The sequence below is a fragment of the Carcharodon carcharias genome, chromosome 4 (assembly GCF_017639515.1).
Source record: "Carcharodon carcharias isolate sCarCar2 chromosome 4, sCarCar2.pri, whole genome shotgun sequence".
Taxonomy (NCBI): Eukaryota; Metazoa; Chordata; class Chondrichthyes; order Lamniformes; family Lamnidae; genus Carcharodon; species Carcharodon carcharias.
Window position 1 is genome coordinate 185,722,374 of NC_054470.1, and position 22,791 is coordinate 185,745,164.

The 22,791-nt window shown below is 44.0% G+C and overlaps 1 protein-coding gene across 5 annotated transcripts in view; it reads right to left on the bottom strand.

The window, feature by feature from the left end:
• Positions 1-10,353: 10,353 nt before the first annotated feature.
• LOC121277017 (microfibrillar-associated protein 3-like) overlaps positions 10,354-22,791 on the bottom strand; it is a 40,144-nt gene continuing 27,706 nt past the window's right edge. For all 5 annotated transcript variants that reach the window (XM_041185874.1, XM_041185877.1, XM_041185876.1 and 2 more), the window contains one exon: positions 10,354-12,950. In XM_041185874.1, the coding sequence (XP_041041808.1) occupies positions 12,007-12,950 (944 nt within the window). In that variant the 3' untranslated portion in view covers positions 10,354-12,006. The remainder of the gene's footprint in view (positions 12,951-22,791) is intronic.

Sequence of the window (22,791 nt, forward strand, 5' to 3'; positions counted from 1 at the left end):
ATACCTCTTTGACCAATATTTTACTCACCTGTCGGTACATCTCCCTATGTGGCTAGGCATGAGGCTCTGTCTACCAACATTCTTGTGAAGCACCTTAAGACGTTTTACTACTATTAGGTGCTTTATAAATGGAGGGTGCTGCTGCTGTAAAATATTCTGCACAGAGGACATGTCACAATTCAGTCATGACTGCTGTACTGTGAGTTAATAGTTTGTTTCCCTCAGTCAGTTTTCATTCAACATTAATGGCCTATATGCAGCCTCTATGTGCTATCCACATAAAAGTTTATTAAATAAAGGCAGCTTGGTTTTAGACTGATGCCAAAGGTCCTTATATTATTAATAATAGTCCTATGTTTTATTGAATTGTGACATTTGACACCAACAGCTTGCATTGAGTTTTCTGGGCCTGATTCACTAGCTGCTGAAATTACTCATAAATAATATTACCTGTGCTCATAAAGCCTTTTTTTCACTTTGAAATTTCTCCAACTGGTAAACACTGTAAATAAGTTTCAATGGACAGGAAGCATTGCTGTTTATGTATCACTGGTGACTCACTGGGTAAAATATTTGCACATCTCAGTCAGGAAATTGTGGGTTCAAATCCCACTCCAGAGACTCGAAAACAAAATCTAAGCTGGCAATTCAGTGCAGATTGAGGGTGTGCTGCACTATCAGAGATGCTGTTATTGCAGATTAGAGGTTCTGGCCTCCCAGGGTGATATTAAAGATCCCATGCCACCATCTTGGGAGTTCTTACTGGTGTCCTGGCCAATATTTATCCCTTCATCAATTATCTGATCATTAACATGGCAGTTTGTGGGAGCTTGCTGTGTGCAAATTGGCTGCTAATCTTCCTACATTAGAAGAGTGACTATGCTTCGTTGTGCTAAAGTGATTTGGGAAGTTCTGATGACATGAACAGCCCCAGGAAAAATCCAAGTCTGTCTTTTAGACAAACAGACATTCAGCATCAGTAATGTTAGTTAGTTAATTGGCATTGGCTGAGGGTGGTGGCCAGGGTACAGGGGGACCACTTCAGTGTCCTTCAGCTTGTACCATGAGATCTTTATTAGTCACCAGGTCGGTGTAGCCTCAGTCCAGTACCACGTCCAATGAAGGACATGTGCAGCAATACAGCACTCCCTCACTACTGTGCTGGCATATCAACCAAGGCCCAATGATCTACAACCTTCTGCCCGATTGACATGAGGTCGTCCAATTAAGTCAAGCTAAGATAATAGCAATTCTACTTTGTTTTTATTCATTAATGGGCATCACTGGCAAGGCCAACATTTTTATTGGCCATCCCTAGTTGCCCTTGAGAAGGTGGTGGTGAGCTGCCTTCCTGAACCGCTGCAGTCCATGTGGTGTAGGTACATCCACTTTACTGTTAGGGAGGGAGTTCCAGGATTTTGACCCAGCGACAGTGAAGGAACGGCGATATATTTCCAAGTCAGGATGGTGAGTGACTTGGAGGGGAACTTGCAGGTTGGTGGTGTTCCCATCTATCTGCTGCCATTGTCCTTCTAAATGGTAGAGGAGAATTCTGCGATCAGGTTAATGCTGAGTCAGACTGCACTCGGTCCAATGAACAAAATCCACAATAGGCACAGAGTAAATAGTGTTTATTTCGATGCGAGGTGATTATCTTGCAATACACTTCAGCAATCGGCCAACTCTCAGTCACACCTGTATATAGACTGCAGTCAACATTTACACTCCATCTGGCATTAGCACAGCTGTTTGTACGTCAAATAAAGATTAGCCTGTCTGACAGAACAAATTACATTCATATCAAGTTGCATAGGTATTCGTTTAATCTTATCCCTGGCAAGAATAACCTAAAGCAAGGCCAGCTTGCTATTGCTTCAACAAACAAGCTCGATGTTTGTAATATGAACCATGAGGTCAGCAGAGGTTAGAGCTGGTCCAAATCAATATGACCCTGAAATGAAGGGTTTCTTAAGGTGCAAATGCTGAACGCCTTCCTTGGAAATACCTCTCTCTGCCAAGGCAGCAAGTGCCTTCTTACGCTGGCATTCACATGCCTTTTGCCTCTCCCAGGAGAGTGGGGAGGGGTTACCTTATGAAGAAAGGTTGGGCCTGCATCCATTGGAGTTTAGGAGATGGTCTTATTGAAACATATAAGAAAGAGCCTGAGGGGGCTTGACAGGATGGATGCAGAAAGGGTGATTTCCCCTTGTGGGATGAACTAGAACTAGGGGAGACGGTTTAAAAATAAGGTGTCTCCCATTTAAGACGGAGATGAGCAGAATGTTTTTCTCTCAGAGGGTCGTGAGTGTGTGCAACTCTCTTCCCCAGAGAGCAGTGGGGGCTGGGTCATTGAATGTTTTTTGAGGCAGAGGTAGATAGATTCTTGACTAACAAGGGTGTCAGACAGTATCGGGAGTAGGCGGGAAAGTAGAGCTGTGGCCACAAGGGCCACAATCAGATCAGCCATGATCTTATCAAATGACAGAGCAGGCTCAAAGGACCAAATGGCCTACTCCTGCTCCTAGTTCATATGTTTGTATTTGGGGTCAGTTTTGACTTGGACCAGAGTACAAAATGGGTGATATTGGAGCAGCCGCACATCAGACACCTCTCCCCAACATAATACCAAAATACCGCGGATGCTGGAAATCTGAAATAAAAACAGAAACCGTTGGGAAAACTCAGCAGGTCTGACAGCAGCTGTGGAGAGGGAAACAGAGTTAACATTTCAAGTGCATATGCCTCTCCTTTGGAGCTCTGAAGAAGAGGCTTACACACTTGAAACATTAATTCTGCTTCTCTCTCCGCAGACGCTGTCAGACCTGCTGGGCTTTTCCAGCATCCTCTGTTTTTATTTCAGACATCTCTCCCCGCTGGAAATGAAAATGAAGAGAAACGTATGAATGTAAATTATACCACCTTCATCGAGTGTTTGAGAATGGTTCAATGGTGTATGAGTTGAACCATCGTTTGGTTGGACCTAACTGTCTCATCCCACCTTTTCCCGTGTTTGTCCTTATGTTTGTAGCCCATGTGTGTACCGGCAGGGTCAAATGCCCATTGTCACTGATTCTAGCGAGGTGGTAAACCAGCCAACCAGAGGAAACTGTCTTAGACAAGTTGATGATGTCACTGAACATAGCAACTGGAGCAATTCTCCTCCCCTTCCCCAGAAGTCTTTACAACAAGGTATTTTGAAACAGATGGGTCACATCAGCCTTGAGCACACTGTTGGCTCCGCCAGCAATCTTATAACATCTGCCCCATAGCAAAACAGGCTAATTAATGTGCAAACCGATGCAGAGCACTAGACCTTAACCTACTTCCTAATTCCATTAGCTTTTAGCTTTGCACATGTCAAATGAAGAGATGTTCTATTATAAACAATTTCCTGTGTGAATTATATGCTTGTTTCATTAACTGTGAAAACGTACCAAAAAAAGAACACGGTATGTTTTTAGCATGGAGGTGCGGAGGAGCTTGTAATCTTCCAAAGGATTCCCATAAGTTGATACCAGGGTGCTCCAAGAGGAGCATTGAATACCCGTTGGTCAGCACTTGCAAAAGGCTAGGATATTCTGATCTGTAGGAAATGCAACAGGAATGCATAGATAACATGGCATGTCAAACTTAATAAGACCGAAAGGTTCATGGCTATCAACAGTTCGAGGGAAACAGAAACATAGCATCCCAGGATATTTTTAGGTACATATCTACAGCTATTGTTTCTGAGTAATCATTGCTACAGCATCTTTAAAAAGGCCTACTATGAGTCAAAGTTAGTAAGTTGGAGGTGGCTGAAGCAATCTAAGACACTGTGTGCACAATGGATCATGACCATGTGGAGCTACACAGAATAACTTGTAAAAACATTACTGTGGAGGCTGAAGGTTAGCATCCTGCAGTCTCCCCAACCCCCAATAGCTTTACGAGGGAGAGAATTCAGAAGTTCCTCTACCTTTTGAGTGAAAGAGTGTTTCCTGACATCACCCCTGATTGGTCTAACTTGAAGTTATGGGCCACCCCGCACTCCCCCACCATTCTGGAGTCCCCACCAAATAGCACAGTTCAGGTATTCTGTAGACGTAGTACAAGTACCTGAGATATCCTACGATGGTACTGCTTAATCGAGTACGTTGTACTTTTTTCTTCTGCACAGCCCTAAGGAACAAACACTTGCATTGTTGAACCCGAATACAATGAGACCACTTGGTATATATTGTGATGTGGGACTCCAGGCACAGTACCTAGCTAGACGGGACCACGGGTCAAACATGGGACCACATACCATAAGAATAAAAGCAAAACACTGTGAATGCTGGAAATCTGAAATAAGATCAGCAAGTATTGGACATTTCTGTTTTCAGTCTGCGGCATTGTCCCAATGAAGCTCAACGTGAGCTCAATAAACAGTACATCATCTTCCAATTATGCACTTTACAGCCTTTTGGACTCAACATTGAGTTCAACAATTTCAGACCATGAACCCTGTCTCCCGTTTTGATTCTGTTTTTCTGCCATGTGCTGGTCTGAATCTTATTTATTTATGTTTTAGCTTACAGACAGAGCTCTTCATTATTCTAGTATTTACACTCACTCTGGACAAATGTTTTGTCTCTTTACTACAACCATTACCACTCCCTTTGCCTTTCATTCCAAGGCATCTTTGTCATTTAATCTCCTGCCCTCTGCCTATCCCAGACCTTGCTTTTGATCTTCCTCCCCTCCCCCTTTTCGATGGCATAAACCGACCACGTTTCTACACTTCACAAGTTCTGAGGGAGAGTCGCATTTGACTCGAAACATTAAGTCTGTTTCTATCTCCACAGATGCTGTCAGACCCCCTGGGCTTTTCCAGCACTTCCTGTTCTTATTACACGCTATAAGAGGTGATTCTACAATGCGTTTTCCCGACTGCTGGGGCTCCACATTGGGAGCAGAGCTTTGCAAAATTACCTCTTGTATCTATTTTTTTTGTGTCTGCTGCTCCTCAGTTTTTAATTCCCCCAGTTTTTTCCACCACAAGACAGGAAGCTGCAATTGGCCAGACAAGTTATACATTTATGGTACAACACACATTTGCATAGCTGCAGCATGAAATCTGGCCAAACCTTTGCATGTTAAAAAAAAAATTTCTATGACTGCGGCGACGCTGAAGTTGTTTCGTCAGACGATCCAAACTGCGCACCATCTCGATAAATATTCTGCTTTCGCTCACAACGGGTCAGAAGTGTGCAATGGGAAAATGTGGCAGTGCAAGTGCTTTAGGAAGCAGGTGTGACGTTTACTGGAATTGTCTCTTATGTTGCATTCTCCCACAGCTTTGCACACGGGTAGTGAAGAGGGTGCAGAGGATTTAAAGGGCAGGGGGTAGGGGGGGAGTGGGGCAGGAGGTTGGGAGGGGTGGTGGTGGTGATAGTGTGGGGGTCCTCAGACCAAGGAGTGTAAAGCTAATTCAGTCCCGATTTTAAAAGTCATACATTTTTCTCTTGAATGTTGCTGAGAAGAGAGACATCTTGTTGAAGCTTTTTGTCTCACACCCGTCAGGACAAACACAAGAATGCCAAATTTCAAATGATCACGACAATTTATACCACTGAAGCTTCGGCAACATGTCTCTCTTCTCAAGCTCTGTACTACAAAGCGACATTTTCTCTTTATTAGATAGGATTTAGACAAAGCAAGTTGAGATAGTGGAAAAATAGAGCTGTTTGCAGCATCAAAGTTTCTCTACTGTGCAGACAGCAGAGCTGGGAAAGACTAAACTGAGACATTACATTACTGCCATTGAAGGAGGGGAATAATTACAGCATGGTAAATTTCCATAGCCATTATAAAAGGAGACAGAAGAAATTAATGGGAAAGGTTGAAACAGAAATTACACACAGCCGAAAGGTTTTAAATATATCATAATTAGATGGGTGATGCTCAAAATACTAAAATTAAAAGGTGTTATTTAAATGCAAATTGTTGCTGTTGTTGTTAGGATATCTAAATAGTAACGTCCTCCTCATTTTTCCTCCTCTTGAACCACTAATCGCCATTGAGTGTGGTCTCACCCTCAGTGCCTTCTGGCACTTTGCCATCAAGCTGTGAACCTAAGCACCTAGCAGTCTATGAAACGTCGGGAGGCAGCATCACTGACCAATCTGCCTCTATCCGCACCCAACCTCCTTACTCCTTACTAGCATCTCATTCAGCAACAGGGTGGGACCCTGACCTTGGATTTTTATCTCTGCCCCATCTCAGGTGTGCCGAGATCAAATATTGTAACCCTGCAGCTTACCCAACCAGCTCAGTCCAGAAGGAAAAGTGAACTCCATTTACCCACCTGAATTCCATATTCCTTAATATCCTTAAGCTAACAGCCTCCATGGCCTGGGTTAACTCTAGATATAGAAAATTGACGGGCTGGAAGAGGCTAGTTGGTCTTTCAAGGTAGTTCCACACTCAACGATAGTTAGAGCATCTTAACTAGACATTACTGACTCTCCCCACCACCTCCACACTCTCCTCTCCCACAACCACATTATCTCCTATGAGGGAAGAAAGCACAGGACATCCGTGGATTAATAAAAGGAGGACCAAAGCCTCAGTGACGAGGTCTTCCAGCGCAATGGATAGCGTCCCTGTCTCTGAGCCAGAGCTCAGGGTTTCGAGGCCCACTTCAGGACTTTATGGCCAAGGAAGTTACATTTATAACGTCGTCAAACAGCTTGATTATCATCCTGTAAATCCTTCCAATATGCTTATGGCAGGCGGTAAGAGCAGGAGTCTCCTGGTCAATCGTGCTTGCCGTGGAGTGGTGCCTCTTAAGCGACAGGCTGGTAGCCTGCTCCAAGAGAAATAAAAACTAGCTACAGAAGCAGACATAAGCACGTGCTTTGTCTGCCTCATACGTTATTAGATGTGGGAAGCTTCTAAGTCTACATCTCAAATCCTCAGGTGATTGATCCCGTGGACCCGCAGACCACATGCGGAATGTGTTTGTTATCAGTTAATCCACACGAGTTGAATGCACCCATTAACTGAGCTTAACAACTTGAAGATTTTCTGGATTTCATAAACCACATGACACAATAACACAGAATTTCAATTCATATGTGAATCCTACATCTCCAGTCACATGTTCCCAGATTCTGGTATTTCCTAATGGGATTACCACTACTAACAAATATCTGAGTTGTACAATGGGAGCACAGAACTTCCATTTGTTAGTTGTTCAGTGAGGAGCACAGGAACAGGAGAAGGCCATTCAACCCCTTGAGTCCGTTCCAACAATCAATTATTTATTGGTACCCTTAACACCATTAACCTGTTCAAGCTTCATATTTCATAATACGCTTGTCTAACAAAAAATGTCAATCTCAGTTTGAAATTTTCAGTTAGCTCCTAAAAGATTTTTTTGGGGTTCCAGATTTTTCTGTGCAGAAGTGCTTCTGAACAAACAACACTATAAGGCCTAGTTCTAAGTGAGCGCACCTTTGTTCTGGTCTTCCCCCGACTCCACTCCCCACAACCAGAAGGCGCAGTTTCTCTTTATCTGTCCTACCAAATTGTTTAATGATGGAATAGTGCAACATGGAGGGAGGCCATTTGTCCCATCGACTCTGTGTCAACCCTTTCGAAGAGCAACCCAGTTGGTCCCACCCCCTGCTCTTTGCCCATATCCCTGTGTTTGTTGCCAACACCGTGCATGTGCAGTTCTTCCATCACATTGTTCCGAGCGACAGAATAGACAGCAATAAAAAAAACAAGGAGCAACGTGGCGAGGCTTTTACTCGGCTTACTTAGGGAAACAAAGGTCAGGGTACTGGAATGTTCCTCCTCTCTCCATTCTCTTTGTGGAGAAGCCTCTGCCTCCCTCCCTCCCTCTACCACCCCCAGGCCTGCCTTCAGCCCTGTCCATCCTGGAATGAAGTTCACCTGTTAATGGGGATGGTGGGGGGGGGGGAGAAAGCTGCACCAAACACACAAACCCAGGGTCACCCACCCTGTGAGCGCGGATGAGGCCACGCGTTTTCAGAAAATCTCAGTTCAGGACAAAACTTAATGATTGAGACCAAACTTGGGAGCTTGGGCCCCACCTCTCCCCCCCCACCTCCCGCCCATTGACTCCCCGCACCCACAGCTTGCCCACTGGTCGATATGCCTGTAGCTTTGCCCCTTGTCAAAGAAGTTTTCTGGCAGGCTGGGCGCAGTGGAGTAGCGTCATTGATTTTCTGCGCGTGCGCAGACCCGTGTGCATGCGCAGACGGGTATCAGTAGCCATCTTGCGTTGGCAGGATACACAGTGATATTTCGAACGCCTCAACCGAATCACCCTTAACCTTCTATATGCTCAAAGGAGTACAAAAATAATCAATGCAACCTGTCCTCGTAAATTAACCCCTCTAGCCTAAGTACAATTGTGGTGAACCTGCACTGCACCCCCCTCCAAGGCTAATAAACATATCCTTCCCGAGGTGCAGCACTCAGAACTGAACGCATCGGAGCTGAATGTAGATGAAAAGTTTCAACCTGAGGTCGCTTTATACAAAAGTATACACTGGGCACGATTCCAGTTCCGAAACAGCACTAGCTTTCATTAATCACCACAGAAAACAGGCTACTTGTGTCAGTGCGGAGGCGCAATGTGACGTTCCCACTCTGCAAAGACAAGAATACTTGCGAAGGATACGACAGCATCTGTAAACATTTTCGACAGAGCGCTCCAATGTTATCTACAACCTTCTCGCCCCCCTCCCCTCTGCCACTGATCAGTGCAGCATTGCGCCCAAGTTCAAAGGACTAGCTAAAGGCAGCACTGGTTTCACCCAACTGAGCTGCGTAATCTGCATCAATAGCTGAATAGAAATCTCTCAGTACGTAGGAGTTGCAGGTAGGACTGATGCCAAAATAGGCCCTTTTCATTTCAAGGGCATGTAGCCAGTTTTCAGCACAGTCTGCTCCTGTGAAATGCACAGCCCTTCTTTTCTGACTAAAGAAAGGAGCCTTTTTTGAACTATCCAATGGTACGATTTAAGCAGACCCTAAAACAGCAAAGGTGATTATTTTCATAACTGCCGCTTGGAAAATCCTGAATGCAGCCCTTCATAACTGCAGGCAGTTATGTTTACTTCAATAATGTGGAGGAAAGTTCACGCTATTTATACTCTCCTCCGAGTCAGGAGGTTGCTCGTTCACGTCCCACCCCAGAGACTTGAGCACACAATCTTGGCCAAGATTCCTAGCGCAGTAACGAGGGAGCACTGCCAGAGGGAAGTTCAACCGAGGCCCCGCTGACGGACACAAAAGATCCCCACAGCGCTGTTTCGAAGCACTTGGCTACAGGCCAAGTGCCAGAAAATGGGATTAGAATAGGTAGGTGCTTGATGGCCAGCACGGACACGATGGGCCGAAGGGCCTGTTTCTGTGCTGTACAACTCTATGGCTCTCGGAGCAGGGTATTTCTCCCCGCTATTTATCCTTCGTCTATCATCATCAAAAAAAGATGGTCATTATCGCAGTTTATGGAAGCTTGCTGTGCTCAAACTGGCTGTCATGTTTCCTACGTTAGAACACTGCCTATACGTCAAGAGTACGCCATTAGCTGTAAAATATTTTGGGGCATCCTGAAGATGTGAAAGGTGCTATATAAATACAGATCTTACTCTTTCTTTCTGTCCATTTGTTGCGATCCTCCTACCTTACTGGTTGGGTGAGTTAGACACTGTAAACATAAATCTGTTCCTCACTCATTAGTTCTTCTTCGATAATAAAACTGTCCTTCCCTCCATCCTCATATAACTCAATCTTTTCAATCAGCATATAAGCTCATTTATTTTCACGGGAGGGTGCTAATTATATGAGCAGTCCCTATAATGATGCCAGGAAAAGGGTATGCGGCATTTCCCCCAGTGTGATGTAAGGGGTATGTTCAGGATCCAACACTTCCAAGAAGCGCATTTTGGGAAATTGTGCGCAAGCAGCCGCAATCGTCCATCTACCAAAGCAAATTTTCTCTTATTCCTTCACAGGATGTGGGCTTTGCTGGCTGGGCCAACATTTATTGCCCATCCCTAGTTGCCCTTGAGAAGGTGGCGGTGAGCTGCCTTCTTGAACCGCTGCAGTCCCTGTGGTATAGGTACACTCACAGTGCTGTTAGGAAGGGAGTTCCAGGTTTTTGACCCAGCGACAGTGAAGGAACAGCGATGAATGAATGGAAAATTGAGTGCTCCACACATGAGACAGCTGGATTCACAGTGAAACACCAGGTTCCACAGGGAGCCCAGAATCCTCCCTTCACTGTACGTTACCAAAATATATATTGGATTGAGAAGAAGCAATTACTCTCTCTCCAGTATAAACCAGTTTTTCAGGTTATAGGCCATCATTCTCTTTAATAGATATTCATTACTAAGATTACACAGCAGAATTTCAGCCCTATTATGAAATTGGCAAACTGGCAACAAAACCAGAAAACACTCAGCCAGTAAGGCAGCAGCCGTGAAGAGAGAAACAGAGTCAATGTTTCCTTTTGATAACCTTTCATCACAGCTGGCAAATGTTAGGCATGAACAGACTTTAATCAAATGCAGGGAAAAGGCATGAAGCGGAAGAACACGAGGGAAGGTCTGTAATAGGGTGGAAGGCAGGAGTGATCAAATGAGTAAAAAGGGACGCAGGGCAAAAGGGTGTGATAATGAGACGAGTAAACAAACTGAGTTCTGGGGAGGGGTAAATAACAGAGGAACATTAGAGGGAGGAGAGAAGCATGGAAAATCAGGCAATGAGGAGAAAGATCCGATGTCCAGGGAATGTTTGAGAGGAAGGTGGGTCAGCCCCAGTGGTGCAGACCTCTCCGCCAAACCGTGTACCAATAGGAGGTCCCCGCCTCAAGCACCAGCCCACACTTCATCCATGCCCACTGGCTCTGATTTACTGTAATACTGGCCCAGGTCTAATCCAGTAACATAACCACTGCACCACCATACCCAACAGAATACAAAGAAGGAAGGCAAGAAAAAGACTTTCCCTTTCTTTTTTTTGCTTACCTTCTGGTGTGTAAGCTGTGGCTCAGTGGGTAGCACTCTTCCTCCTGAGCCAGAAGGTTGTGGGCTCAAGTCTGACTCTAGTACCAAACTCTATGCTGGAAGTCCAGTCTAGTACTTGGGGAGTGCTGTACTATCCTCAGAATGAGGTGTTAAACTAAGACCTCTCCTGCCCTGTCAAGTGGATGTAAAAAATCCCAGGGTAATCTCTTGCAGTAAGAGCATAGGAATTCTCCTGGGTTAATACTTACCTCTGAATCAAAGCTGCTAAATTAGATTGTAGCCACTCTCCAAAAGGTATTTTGTTCCTGAGGTGGTGAAAGGTGCTATATAAATGCAAGCTTTTTCTTTATTTTGCCATATAAAGGAGTTCTCGCCTGTCTTGTTCTGAAAAGCGATCGCCATCTAAAACATTAACCTGTCTTTCTGACTGATTTACTGTACCTTTCCAGTATTCTCTGAATTATTTTTTTCCCCTTCTGCCTTTTTCAATCACAGAAATAACATTCTTGTGCGTGAATATTTATTGTTTGGAAATGTACTCCGAAGATTACAGAATTTCTACCAGCCCGCCTACTTTCCACTTGAAGCATGTGTGTGACAATTAATAACGTACCTGCCCAACTGAAAGTGGGGTACTGAGCTAAAATTGCCAGAATAAATAGTTCAATTGCTAGTGACATCTACCTACAAGTGTCTCTCTGAGAAGGATATTGAAGAGGAAGTTTACTTGCTGTTTAAGAAAAACTTTGAAGTAGTTTTTTTTCCCAAACATGTCAACTACCTAAATATGATGTCAGTGATAAACCAGAGTAAACCGAATGCAACAGAATTTAAACAAAATTCATGCATTATTACATTTGCTTCTCTTCTGCAATGATCCTCTTCTGGCTAAGGCTTTTATTATTAAGATCACATCATGTGGTAGCCCCAAGTTTGAAAGATATGAGGAGTGCGCCGAGTTTTGTGCCAGTTACACATGGCTCTCATAAATAACTCGGGGGGTTCTCCCAACCACTGCTGGTGTAGCAAAGGTGCTGTTTTCCACCAAGACTGCCGTGACAAGGTTGGCCTTTTCAGTCACCGCTGGCACAACCTTGCTGGCATCTTCCATCACCGTCGGCCCAACCTGACAGGCCTGAGAGCTGTTTTCAATCACTGCTTGCTCTGCCTCCACCTCCTTGTCCTCTTGCTCCGGTTGGCACCCGCTATCCTGTTGGCACTGACTCTCAAGGTTCTCCTCACTACTCAGGGGATGCACCGATACCTTAATTGCAATGTGCTGGGGCTGCTCGTGCAAAGACGACTCATCCGAGTCCCCTGCTGAAGAATTACTACGCTTTAAAGAATTTGGTATAGTGTACACTTCATCTCGGGCGTCCTGACTCGCTGGCCCAGCCCCTACATAGATATGGCTTGGTTCCTCCATGCCCACAACTTCCATTATCTCCTCCACAAACATCTTGCAGTTCATGATGAGAGGGGGAAGGGGAACACTTCTGGCAAGCTCCTCAATGTACCGGGCAAATTCCATTGTCTTAAACTGGGTGACTTTAGCCAGTTCCAGTGTTTTGGCGGAGGTGATAATCGGGATACGCTTAGCGATCTCAAAGGCCTTTTGCAGTTTCTCCGCTCCCTCTGTCCTGAAGAACTCATTGATGGCTTTCTCCGTCTTCTTGAGGTGGCTGCTCATCATGCACAGACGGGTGATGTTCAGGATCATCACAATGGTGAACGCGACAAGGCAAACAATCATATAGTAAACGCCCATATCCCCCGAGGTGAAAATGACTCTCAGAGTCACCGTGTAATTGACACTGCCATAGAGGTTTGAGGCAACACATGTATACTTGCCTCGGTCACCAAACGAAACTGTGGTGATGTTTAGCAGTCCACTGTCCGTAATCCAACAATTTTCTGGTGAAACAATAGAGAAAAACCTTTTAAATCACTCACAGGAAACAATTACCAATTTAAAAAAAACTATCGCACACCATCATTTTTATAAAGTTTTTCAATAATCTCCCTCCTCTCAAAGTTCGCAATTTTGAAAAGGGTAGGTGGTGGTCTAGTGGTAATGTCACTAGCCTAGTAAACTAGAGGTCCAGGCTAATGTTCTGGGTACATGGGTTCACAATCCCATCATGGTAGCTGGTGAAATTTAAATTCAATTAATAAAGCCTAGAATTCATGAAACTATTAAAAACCTGTCTTGCTCACTAATACCCTTTAGGGAGGGAAATGTGCCATCCTTACCCAATCTGGCCTGACTCTCAAGGGCAATTAAGGATGTGCAAAAAATACTGGCCTTGCCAGTGACACCCATATCCCACAAAGGAGTAAGAAAGATGTTTTTGTTGCTTAAATCAAAGCCTCTTTGGAGCACTTTACATTTCTCTACATCTGCCACCAGCCTGTCCAAGTTACAGCTTCGTTCAAATCCTCGCATTGTTTAACCTGTTGAGCTTTGGAGTCTAGCATCGATACCAACTTTGTGTCATCTGCAAAGTTGGCCACTGTGATAGTGAATCCTTGCTCCAGATCATTTGTATATTAAGCAAAAGAGGTCTCGCAACAACCTCTGCCAGACCCCACACTCTCTCAGGTTGACAAAAATCGTTGTACCATCAATCTCTATCAGCCAATTACTTTTACATTTTTAAATATATCTAGCAATGCACGCTTTCTTTATTTTCAGCTAACAATATTAAAACAAATGTTGTCTTGTGGATAGGTATCTAAATGATAATGGCACGTCAGACCTAGGATCATTGTTATGCTTGCCATAATACTGCAGGACATAAAACTTTGAAAAGATTTTCGGTGTCCTTTACATATGGTTATGCAAAACTTATGCAAAACTAGCAATAAATTACACCAAGATGGTTTCTATTCCAAACCACAGGATCCTTTGTTTCAAGGTAACAGTACACTATTATACTCAGTAGTTATGATACTCAACAAGCAACCCATAAGAACATAAGACATAGGAGTAGGCTATGTAGCCCTTTGAGCCTGCTCTGCCATTCAATAAGATCATGACTGCTCTTTGATCTCAACTCTACTTTAGCTTCCCGATCCCCATTTTCCCTAAATCCCAGAGATCATAATTTCAAAGCCATCCATTGTCAATTTGTACAATCTAAACTTCTAGGTTGTTGTAAAAATTATTAATTGGCCTCCAGGAAGGTTCCTTCCATTTAAATAATGCTTTTCACATCCTGGATACAACCCAAAATACCTTAGTTCATAACTTTTGTGTGTGTTAGTCTCTGTAGTCATGTAGAAAGTATGGCAGTAGATTTTAACAAACAGCATTGTGATAATGACTAGATAATCTGTTATCAGGACATCGAGGAGAACTCTTCTACTTTCCTTTTAAATAGCAACATTGGATCTTTTACATATACCCATGGGGAAGACAGAGGTCTCAGGTGAAAGCCTCAGCCAAAAGGCTATGCTTCTGGTAGTGCAACACTCCTTCAATACTGCACTGAAGTGTCAGCCTAGATTTTTATACTCAAAGCTCTGGAGTGGGACTTGAACCAACAACCTCCTGACTCAAAGACAAGAGCGCTAGCAATTGAGACAGATGAGTCTTGTCCTATGCTATGCGTTTAGCTCTTTACTGCCAGTCCCTTGTTGCCGAGGGCAGTAATATTGTAATGCCAATTTTGCCCACAACCCAAGAACAATGCTTTCTATAAACTAAGCTAATATCAATTCACAATGATCTTTACCAGACAGCTTAACATCTTCATCTGTTGGATTTATACAGATGAACCCAACTATGCCCCTGGGACCATAACTGGAGCATGAGGCCCAGCAATCTCACTTCTATTTCTAATTCTTTGTTGTTGATTTGTCCTGTTTATATTACAACAACACCTTGCATTTATATAATGCCTTTAGCTTAGTAAAGCATAGTAAAAGATCCCAGGGCACTTCACAGGAGCATAATTAAATCAAAACTATCACCAAACCAAAGCAGGAGTCATTAAGACAGGTAACTAAATGCTTGATCAAAGATCAGGTTTTAAGCAGCGTTTTAAAGGACGAGAGAGAGAGAGGTGGTAAGACAGAAAGGAATATCAGAGTTTAGCGCTTGTATGGCTACAGGCATGAGTGCTAATGATGGGGCAAAGAAAATGGGTAATGCACAAGAGGTCAGAGTTGGAAGGCAGCAGAGGGTTCAAGGGCTGGAGGAGGTTGCAGGGATAGGTAGGAGTGAGGCCATGGAGGGAATTTTAAAACTGAGGCACTTTCATTGTCATGGTGGTTTGAAAATGACTTTGCTTGGCACCGTTGCTTCTTTGGTAGGTAAGTCTTAAAGCAGAACACCAATTCCTGTTATACCTGCAGATCAATTGTTGCAAATTAATGGGAATTTAATAATTAATGGATTAGAAGGAAAGTAATAAAGATGCATTAATGCAGCAATCTTCACAACCTCAAAGCACTTTACAGCCAATTAAATACTCCTGAATTGTAACCACTGACGTAATGCAGGAAGCATAGCAGCCAATTGGCACAAACAGCGATAAAATAAATGAACATATTTTAGTGATGATTGGTTGAAGGATAAATATTGAGTAGGGCATCGGGGAGAACTCCTCTGCTCTGCTTCAAATTATTGCCATGGGATTTTTTCCTTCCACTTGGGAGGGCCTTGGTCATCTGAAAGCCAGAACCTTGGATAATGCAGCACTCCCCCAGTACTGCACTGGAGTGTTAACCCAGGTTTTGTGTTCAAGACTACAGCGGGAGTTGAAGCCACAAACTACAGACGCGCAGGTAAGGCTAACACCAAATGGAGATGCATCCACCTCTAAATGGAGTAATCAAGGAGCTCTGAGCAACTCAGTAAAATAGGAAACAGCTGCAGATGTTCCAGTGTTGTGGAAAATGGCCCATCTACCCAGCCCAATTACTACCACATCAGTCCACTCTCGATCATCAGCAAAGTGATGGAAAGTGTCGATGACAGTGCTTTCAAGCAGCACTTACTCAGCAATAACCTGCTCGCTGGTGCTCAGTTTGGGTTCCACCAGGGCCACTCAGCCTCTGACCTCATTACAGCTTTGGTCCAAGCATGGACAAAAGAGCTGAGCTCAAGAGGTGAGGTGAGAGTGACTGCCCTTGACACCAAGGCAGCATTTGGCCAAGTAACTCACCTCCTGACTCCCCAAAGCCTGTCCACCATCTACAAGGCACAAGTCAGGAGCGTGATGAAACACTCCCCACTTGCCTGGATGAGTGAAGCTCCAACAACACTCAAGAAGCTCAACACCATCCAGAACAAAGCAGCCCACTTAACTGGCACCCCATCCACTAGATTCAACATTCACTCGTCCCATCACCAATGCACAATGGCAGCAGTGTGTACCATCTACAAGGTGCACCGCAGCAACTCACCAAGACTCCTTCAACAGCACCTACCAAACCAGTGACCACTACCGGCTAAAAGGACAAGGGCAGCAGACACATGGGAATACCACCACCTGTAAGTTCCCCTCCAAGTCACACACCATCCTGACTTGGAAATATATCGCTGTTCCTTCACTGTCGCTAGATCAAAATCCTGGAACTCCCTTCCTAACAGCACTGTGGGTGTACCTACACCTACATGGAATGCAGCGGTTCAAGAAGGCAGCTTACCACCACCTTCTCAAGGGCAACTAGGGATGCGCAATAAATGTTGGGCTAGCCAGAGATGCTCACATCCCGTGAACGAATTAAAAAAAACTATCCATGCTTCATAAAAGTGTTCAAGTGATACCAAAGGGAAAGAAGCAAACAACAGACAATATGTAGGAAATGATTGAATATATAAAAACAATCCTCTTCTTTTGGCCATTTTAGACAATCTTAGTCAACATGGCTTAGTAGATAAATAAAGACAGACCCCTTTTTCTGACACTTCACCCGATTCCCATGAAGGTTGCATTCTGTTCAAGACAATTTTGAAGTTCAGCCCCCTTTCAGCCCTTATCTAGGATGAAACATATCAGGATTATCATTCCCAATGACAGCATTAACGTCATCAAGTGCACCTCACAGTGACAGCAGCAGGCATGAATGCCTAACTGGACTGCTTCCTTATAATAATATAAAAGCAAAAACCATTAGCACATTCCTTAGATAATATCACCACCATCAACACCTCTTTGTCTATGACCTCTTTTGGTTATCTCCGCCTATCACTGGCCCTCTCTCCAGCTCTACCTGTCCCAACCCCCCTTAAACCAGCTTATATTTCACCTCTTTTCTATTTTTCTTTAGTTCTGATGAAGAGTCATACGGACTCGAAACGTTAACTGTGTTCCTCTCCGCGGATACTGTAAGACCTGCTGAGTTTTTCCAGGTATTTTTGCTTCCTAACAATGTCTGAGCCACTGATGGATGACAGTTCCATACATAACGCTGTTGACAAGAATGTACAATGTGACAGCAGGCTTGGTATTCACATTCCTGCAAAACTTTGGGGTTATCTAAAAACAGGAGATGAAGTGCCACAAGAGGACTTCCAGAAGTGCTGAATTACATCAATGTTCTCACAATCTTGAGGAGGGGACAGCAAGAGTAACTGAATCCATCCCCATACAGTGAGAATTTGAAGTGCGTTCTTTTATATTCATTCATGCGATGTGGGTGTCACTGGCTAGCCCATCCCTAATTGCCCTTGCTGAGAGGGCAGTTTTAAGAGTAAAGCACATTGCTATAGGTCTGGAGTCACATGTAGGCCGGACCAGATAAGTATGGCGGATTTCCTTCCCTAAGTATTAGTGAACTAGCTGCGTCTTTATGACAATCAATCAGCAATGGTTGCATGGTCATTATCAGTCTTTTAATTCCAGATATTTTTCAAAATGAATTCAAATTTCACCATCTGCCGTGGTGGGATTCAAAACCAGGTCCCCAGAGCATTGCCCTGGGTCTCTGGTCTGGTGACAATACCCATTATGCCACCACCTCCCCCTATGCCACTGTCTTCCCATCTGCAACCCTCCAAATCTCTGTCTTCTCCATCCCCAGCAATCAAGCTCAATGCAACACATGTGAAAGCTGACTGCTGCTCCACTCCAGCAGTCGGTGTGGTGGATATATTTGAGGTCAGGCTTTCTTATAGCCTTAGATATTTAAGGTGGTTAAAATAAGCTCCAACAGAAAAAAGGTAGATGGACAGACTTGCATTTACATCGGCCTTTCATGACCTCAGACCATCTCAAAGTTTACCACCAGTGAAGTATTTTGTTATCAGAAACATGGCAGCTCATTTGTGCACAGCAAGGGGCCCACACACAACGTGATAGGGACTAGATAATCTGTAGTGTCTATTTAGTGCTGTTGGATGAGGGATGAATATTGGCCAGGAGCCAAGGATAAGTTATGGAGAGAGAGAGTATACAGATCCTCGGTTTAACCTATCATCCAGATGGCAACCCCAACAGCGTAGCATCCCCTCAGTACTGCACCAATGAATTAGCCTGGATTTTATGCTCTACAGTGGGCTCACAGCCGGAAGAGACAAGCTTCTGACTCAGAGACAAGGATGCTAACCACTGAGCCACAGCTGACACCTCCCATGTTAATGGCACAATTAGATCTAATCCATATCAATTTACAATTCCATATTGATGATAGATACAATTAGTTTTCCTCGTAAACGAAACCTGAAGCCCTGAAATAGACAAGGTCAACTGAAATGAAACGTTTGCTTCCAATTTTTGAATTTCATTTGCCTCTTTAATAAGCAGTTTCATCTCTGTGCTTTTGTGTTAGAGCCCATGACCTTTGCAATAAAATGAACAATCCATGCACACCCATCAGCATCTGAACAGAGAAATTATTTTCAGATGGATGACCTTCACTTGCTTGAAACATTATACTATCATTTCTCTTTTTGGATAACAGAAGATCTGCTGGAGATTGTACATTCCCAGTTTGATTTCCGACTTCCAGTGTATATTTTTTTGTTTCTTTAACATATGTCAGTTCAGCTGAGTGTCAACATGTAACACTCTCAACCCTGGGTCAGTCGATGGTGGGTTCAACTCCCACTCCAGGGACATGAGCACAAAATCTACACAGATACTCTCAGTGCAGTACTGAGGAAGCGCTGCACTGTCGCAGGTACGTACAAGATCCTAGGACACGATGTCAAACAAGACCAGGGAGTTCTCCCAGGGTCCTGACCAATATTAATCCCTCAATCAGCCACCATAAAGAAAAATACAGGTTATTTGGTCATTAATACGTGATTGTTTGTGGGGCTTTGCTGCACATAAACTGGCTGCTGCATATCCAGCAATAAAACAGTGACTAACACTGCTTAGCTGGCTCTAAACTGGCTTTGAGGTTGTGAAAGATGCTGTTACGAACATGCATATGAATTAGAAGAGTAAGCCATTTGGCCCCTTGACCCTGCCCCACCATTCAATAAGATCATGGCTGGTCTGATTGCGGCCTGAACTTCACATTCCGCCTACCCCTGACAAACTGACTCCCTTGTTAGCTACAAATCTATCTACCTCTTCCTTGAAAATATTAATTGACCCTGCCTCCACCACTCTCTGGGGAATAGAGTTTCAAATCTCACGATCCTATGAGAGAAAATAATTTCTCTTCATCTCCGTCTTAAATTGGAGACCCCTTATTTTTAAACTGTGTCACCTAGTTCCAGTTTCTCCCGCAAGGCGTAATATACTTCCAGCAGCCGCCCGGTCAAATCCCCTCCGGATCTTATGTGCTTCGATAAGGTCACCTCGCAATCTTCTAAACCCCAATGGATACAGGCCCAGCCTGCCCAACCTTTCCTTTTAAGATGACCCCTCCCATCCCAGGCAGCAGTCAGGTGAACCTTCTCTGAACCACTTCTAACGCAGTCATATCCTTCAATGCAAGTGTTTCAAGTCTCTTTTCTGGGACCGTATCACACCAGTGTACCACCTGTAAACAAAGGGTCCACAGAAAGAAATATATATGGGTCACAGGGCCTGTAATTATCTGGCAACCATTGACCATCCCCACATAAATCAACAAATACCATGTAGCCTGAGGGAAGACACACAGGACTAACTTTAAGAAAAGAAACGTGCATTGAATTAATTCTTCAGTTACGTTTCCAGAATATGCTTCCTTTAAGCTTGTAGTGTTAAAGGAATACAAACAGATTAATAGTATCAATGAGTGGCACAGTAAATTGCTAAGATTGACAGGCTGTTTAAAGAAGCAGTGGAGGTGATCCACAATTCCACACACATCGTGCTCCTGATTGAAGCTGGGCCACAGTGGATAGCAGCCAAGCAGAGACAAGGCATTTTACCACCGGAGAAGGAAGAAATGAATTTGTAATTTATATAGTACACCATTTCACATCCTCAAGATGTTCCAAAGTGCCTGGCAACCAATTAAAGTGTAGTCACCATTGCTACATGGCTAATTAGGCCCAGCAGGTTGGGGCAAGCAACAAATGGGAAGAATAACCAGTTGAGCTGTTTTTTTAAGTGCTTATGATCAAGGAATGACTGCTGGCCACAACAATTCTCCATTAGTCTTTAAACTCTACCATGAGATTGTTCATATCTCCTTAACCATCTGAAAGATGGTACCATTGACAATAGCACTCACTCAGAACTGCAATTTTTTTTTATTCTTTCAAGGCCAGCATTTGTTGCCCATCCCTAATTGCCCTTGAACTGAGGGCAGTTAAGAGTCAACCACATTGCTGTGGGTCTGCTGTCATGTAAGGCAAACCAAGTAAAGAATGGTAGATTTCCTTCCCTAAAGGAGAGTAGAGAACCAGCTGGGACTTTACAACAATCAATGGTAGCTTCACTAGCATTCAATTCCAGAATTATTAATTGAACTCACGGTGGGATTTGAACCTATGTCACAAGAGCATTTGTCTAGGCCTCTAGATTACTAGCCCAGTGATATTACCACTACACCACAAATATGGGATTACAATGGACAGTTCCAATGTAGCGCAAACTCAATTGGTACTGATGCAATGACCTAGCTGGAATGGTGTGTGAGATTCTGAACACCAGATTAGAAAGCAGGGCAAGACCTGGGAGACCACACAGAGGAGATTTACAAGAAAGGTACCAGAGATGAGGGACTTCAGTTATGTGGAGAGACAAGAGAAGATGGGATTGCTCTCCTTAGGGCACAGGTTACAGAGGTGTTCAAAATCATGAGGCATTATAGACTTATAGACGTGGGAGACTTACAAAGAAGGCAAATGCGCATGGGATACAGGGTAATTTGATAAGGTGGATTCAAAATTGGCTTAGTTGTAGGAGGCAGAGGGTGATGACAGAAGGATGCTTTAGCCACTGGAAGCCAGTGTCCAGTGGCGTACGACAGGGATCTGTGCTGGGTCCCCTATTGTTTGTCATTTATATAAACGACATAGATGACTATGTGGGGGGGGGGGAGAATTAGTAAGTTTGTGGATGACACAAAGATTGGCCGGATGGTTAACAGTGAGGTTGAGTGTCTTGGGCTACTGGAAGATATATGGTCAAATGGGCAGATAAGTGGCAGATGGAATTTAACCCTGAAAAGTGTGAAGTGGTACACTTTGGAAGGAGCAATTTGACAAGGAAGTATTCAATGAATGGCACGACACTAAGAAGTTCTGAAGAACAAATGGACCTTGGCATGTGTGTCCAAAGGTCTCTGAAGGCGAAGGGGCATTTTAGTGGGGTGGTGAAAAAGGCATATGGAACACTTGCCTTTATCAATCGAGGCATAGATTACAAAAGTAGGGAGGTCATGTTGGAGTTGTATAGAACCTTGGTGAGACCACAGCTGGAGTAGTGTGTGCAGTTCTGGTCACCACATTATAGGAAGGATGTGATTGCACTGGAGGGGGTGCAGAGGAGATTCACCAGGATGTTGCCTGGGATGAAAAATTTAAGTTATGAAGCGAGGTTGGATAGACTTGGGTTGTTTTCGTTGGAGCAGAGAAGACTGAGGGGCGACCTGATGGAGGTATACAAGATTATGAGGGGCATGGACCGGGTGGATAGGGAGCAGCTGTTCCCCTTAGTTGAAGGGTCAGTCACAAGGGGACATAAGTTCAAGGTGAGGGGCAAGAGGTTTAGGGGAGGATGTGAGGAAAAACGTTTTTACCCAGAGGGTGGTGACGGTCTGGAATGCACTGCCTGGGAGGGTGGTGGAGGCGGGTTGCCTCACATCCTTTAAAAAGTACCTGGAAGAGCACTTGGCACATCATAACATTCAAGGCTATGGGCCAAGTGCTGGTAAATGGGATTAGGTAGGTAGGTCAGGTGTTTCTCATGTATCGGTGCAGACTCGATGGGCCGAAGGGCCTCTTCTGCACTGTGTAATTCTGTGATAGAGTAGATAGGGAGAAACTGTTTGCACTGACAGAAGAGGCAGTAACCAGAGAGCACAGGCTTGAGATAATTGGTTAAAAATAAACACAGTGATGAGAAAAGGAGAATTTTTTTAAGCCAGGAGCTACGATCTAAAATGCACTGATGCAAAAGGTAGCAAATTCAACTCAGCACTCGAATAGGAATTGGATGTCTACTTTAAAAAAGAAAAATCTGAAGAGCTGTGGGGAGGATGCAGGGGAATGAGACTGTTAACTCTTTCACTGAGCTGGCACTGATGGCCCAAATATGATCCTATTGTTTTAACACATCACTCAGGAACAACACAATTAATTGCTTTGAGGTGCAGTGTCATCACGTGGGCAATGTTAATGCTGCTAACCACCTTC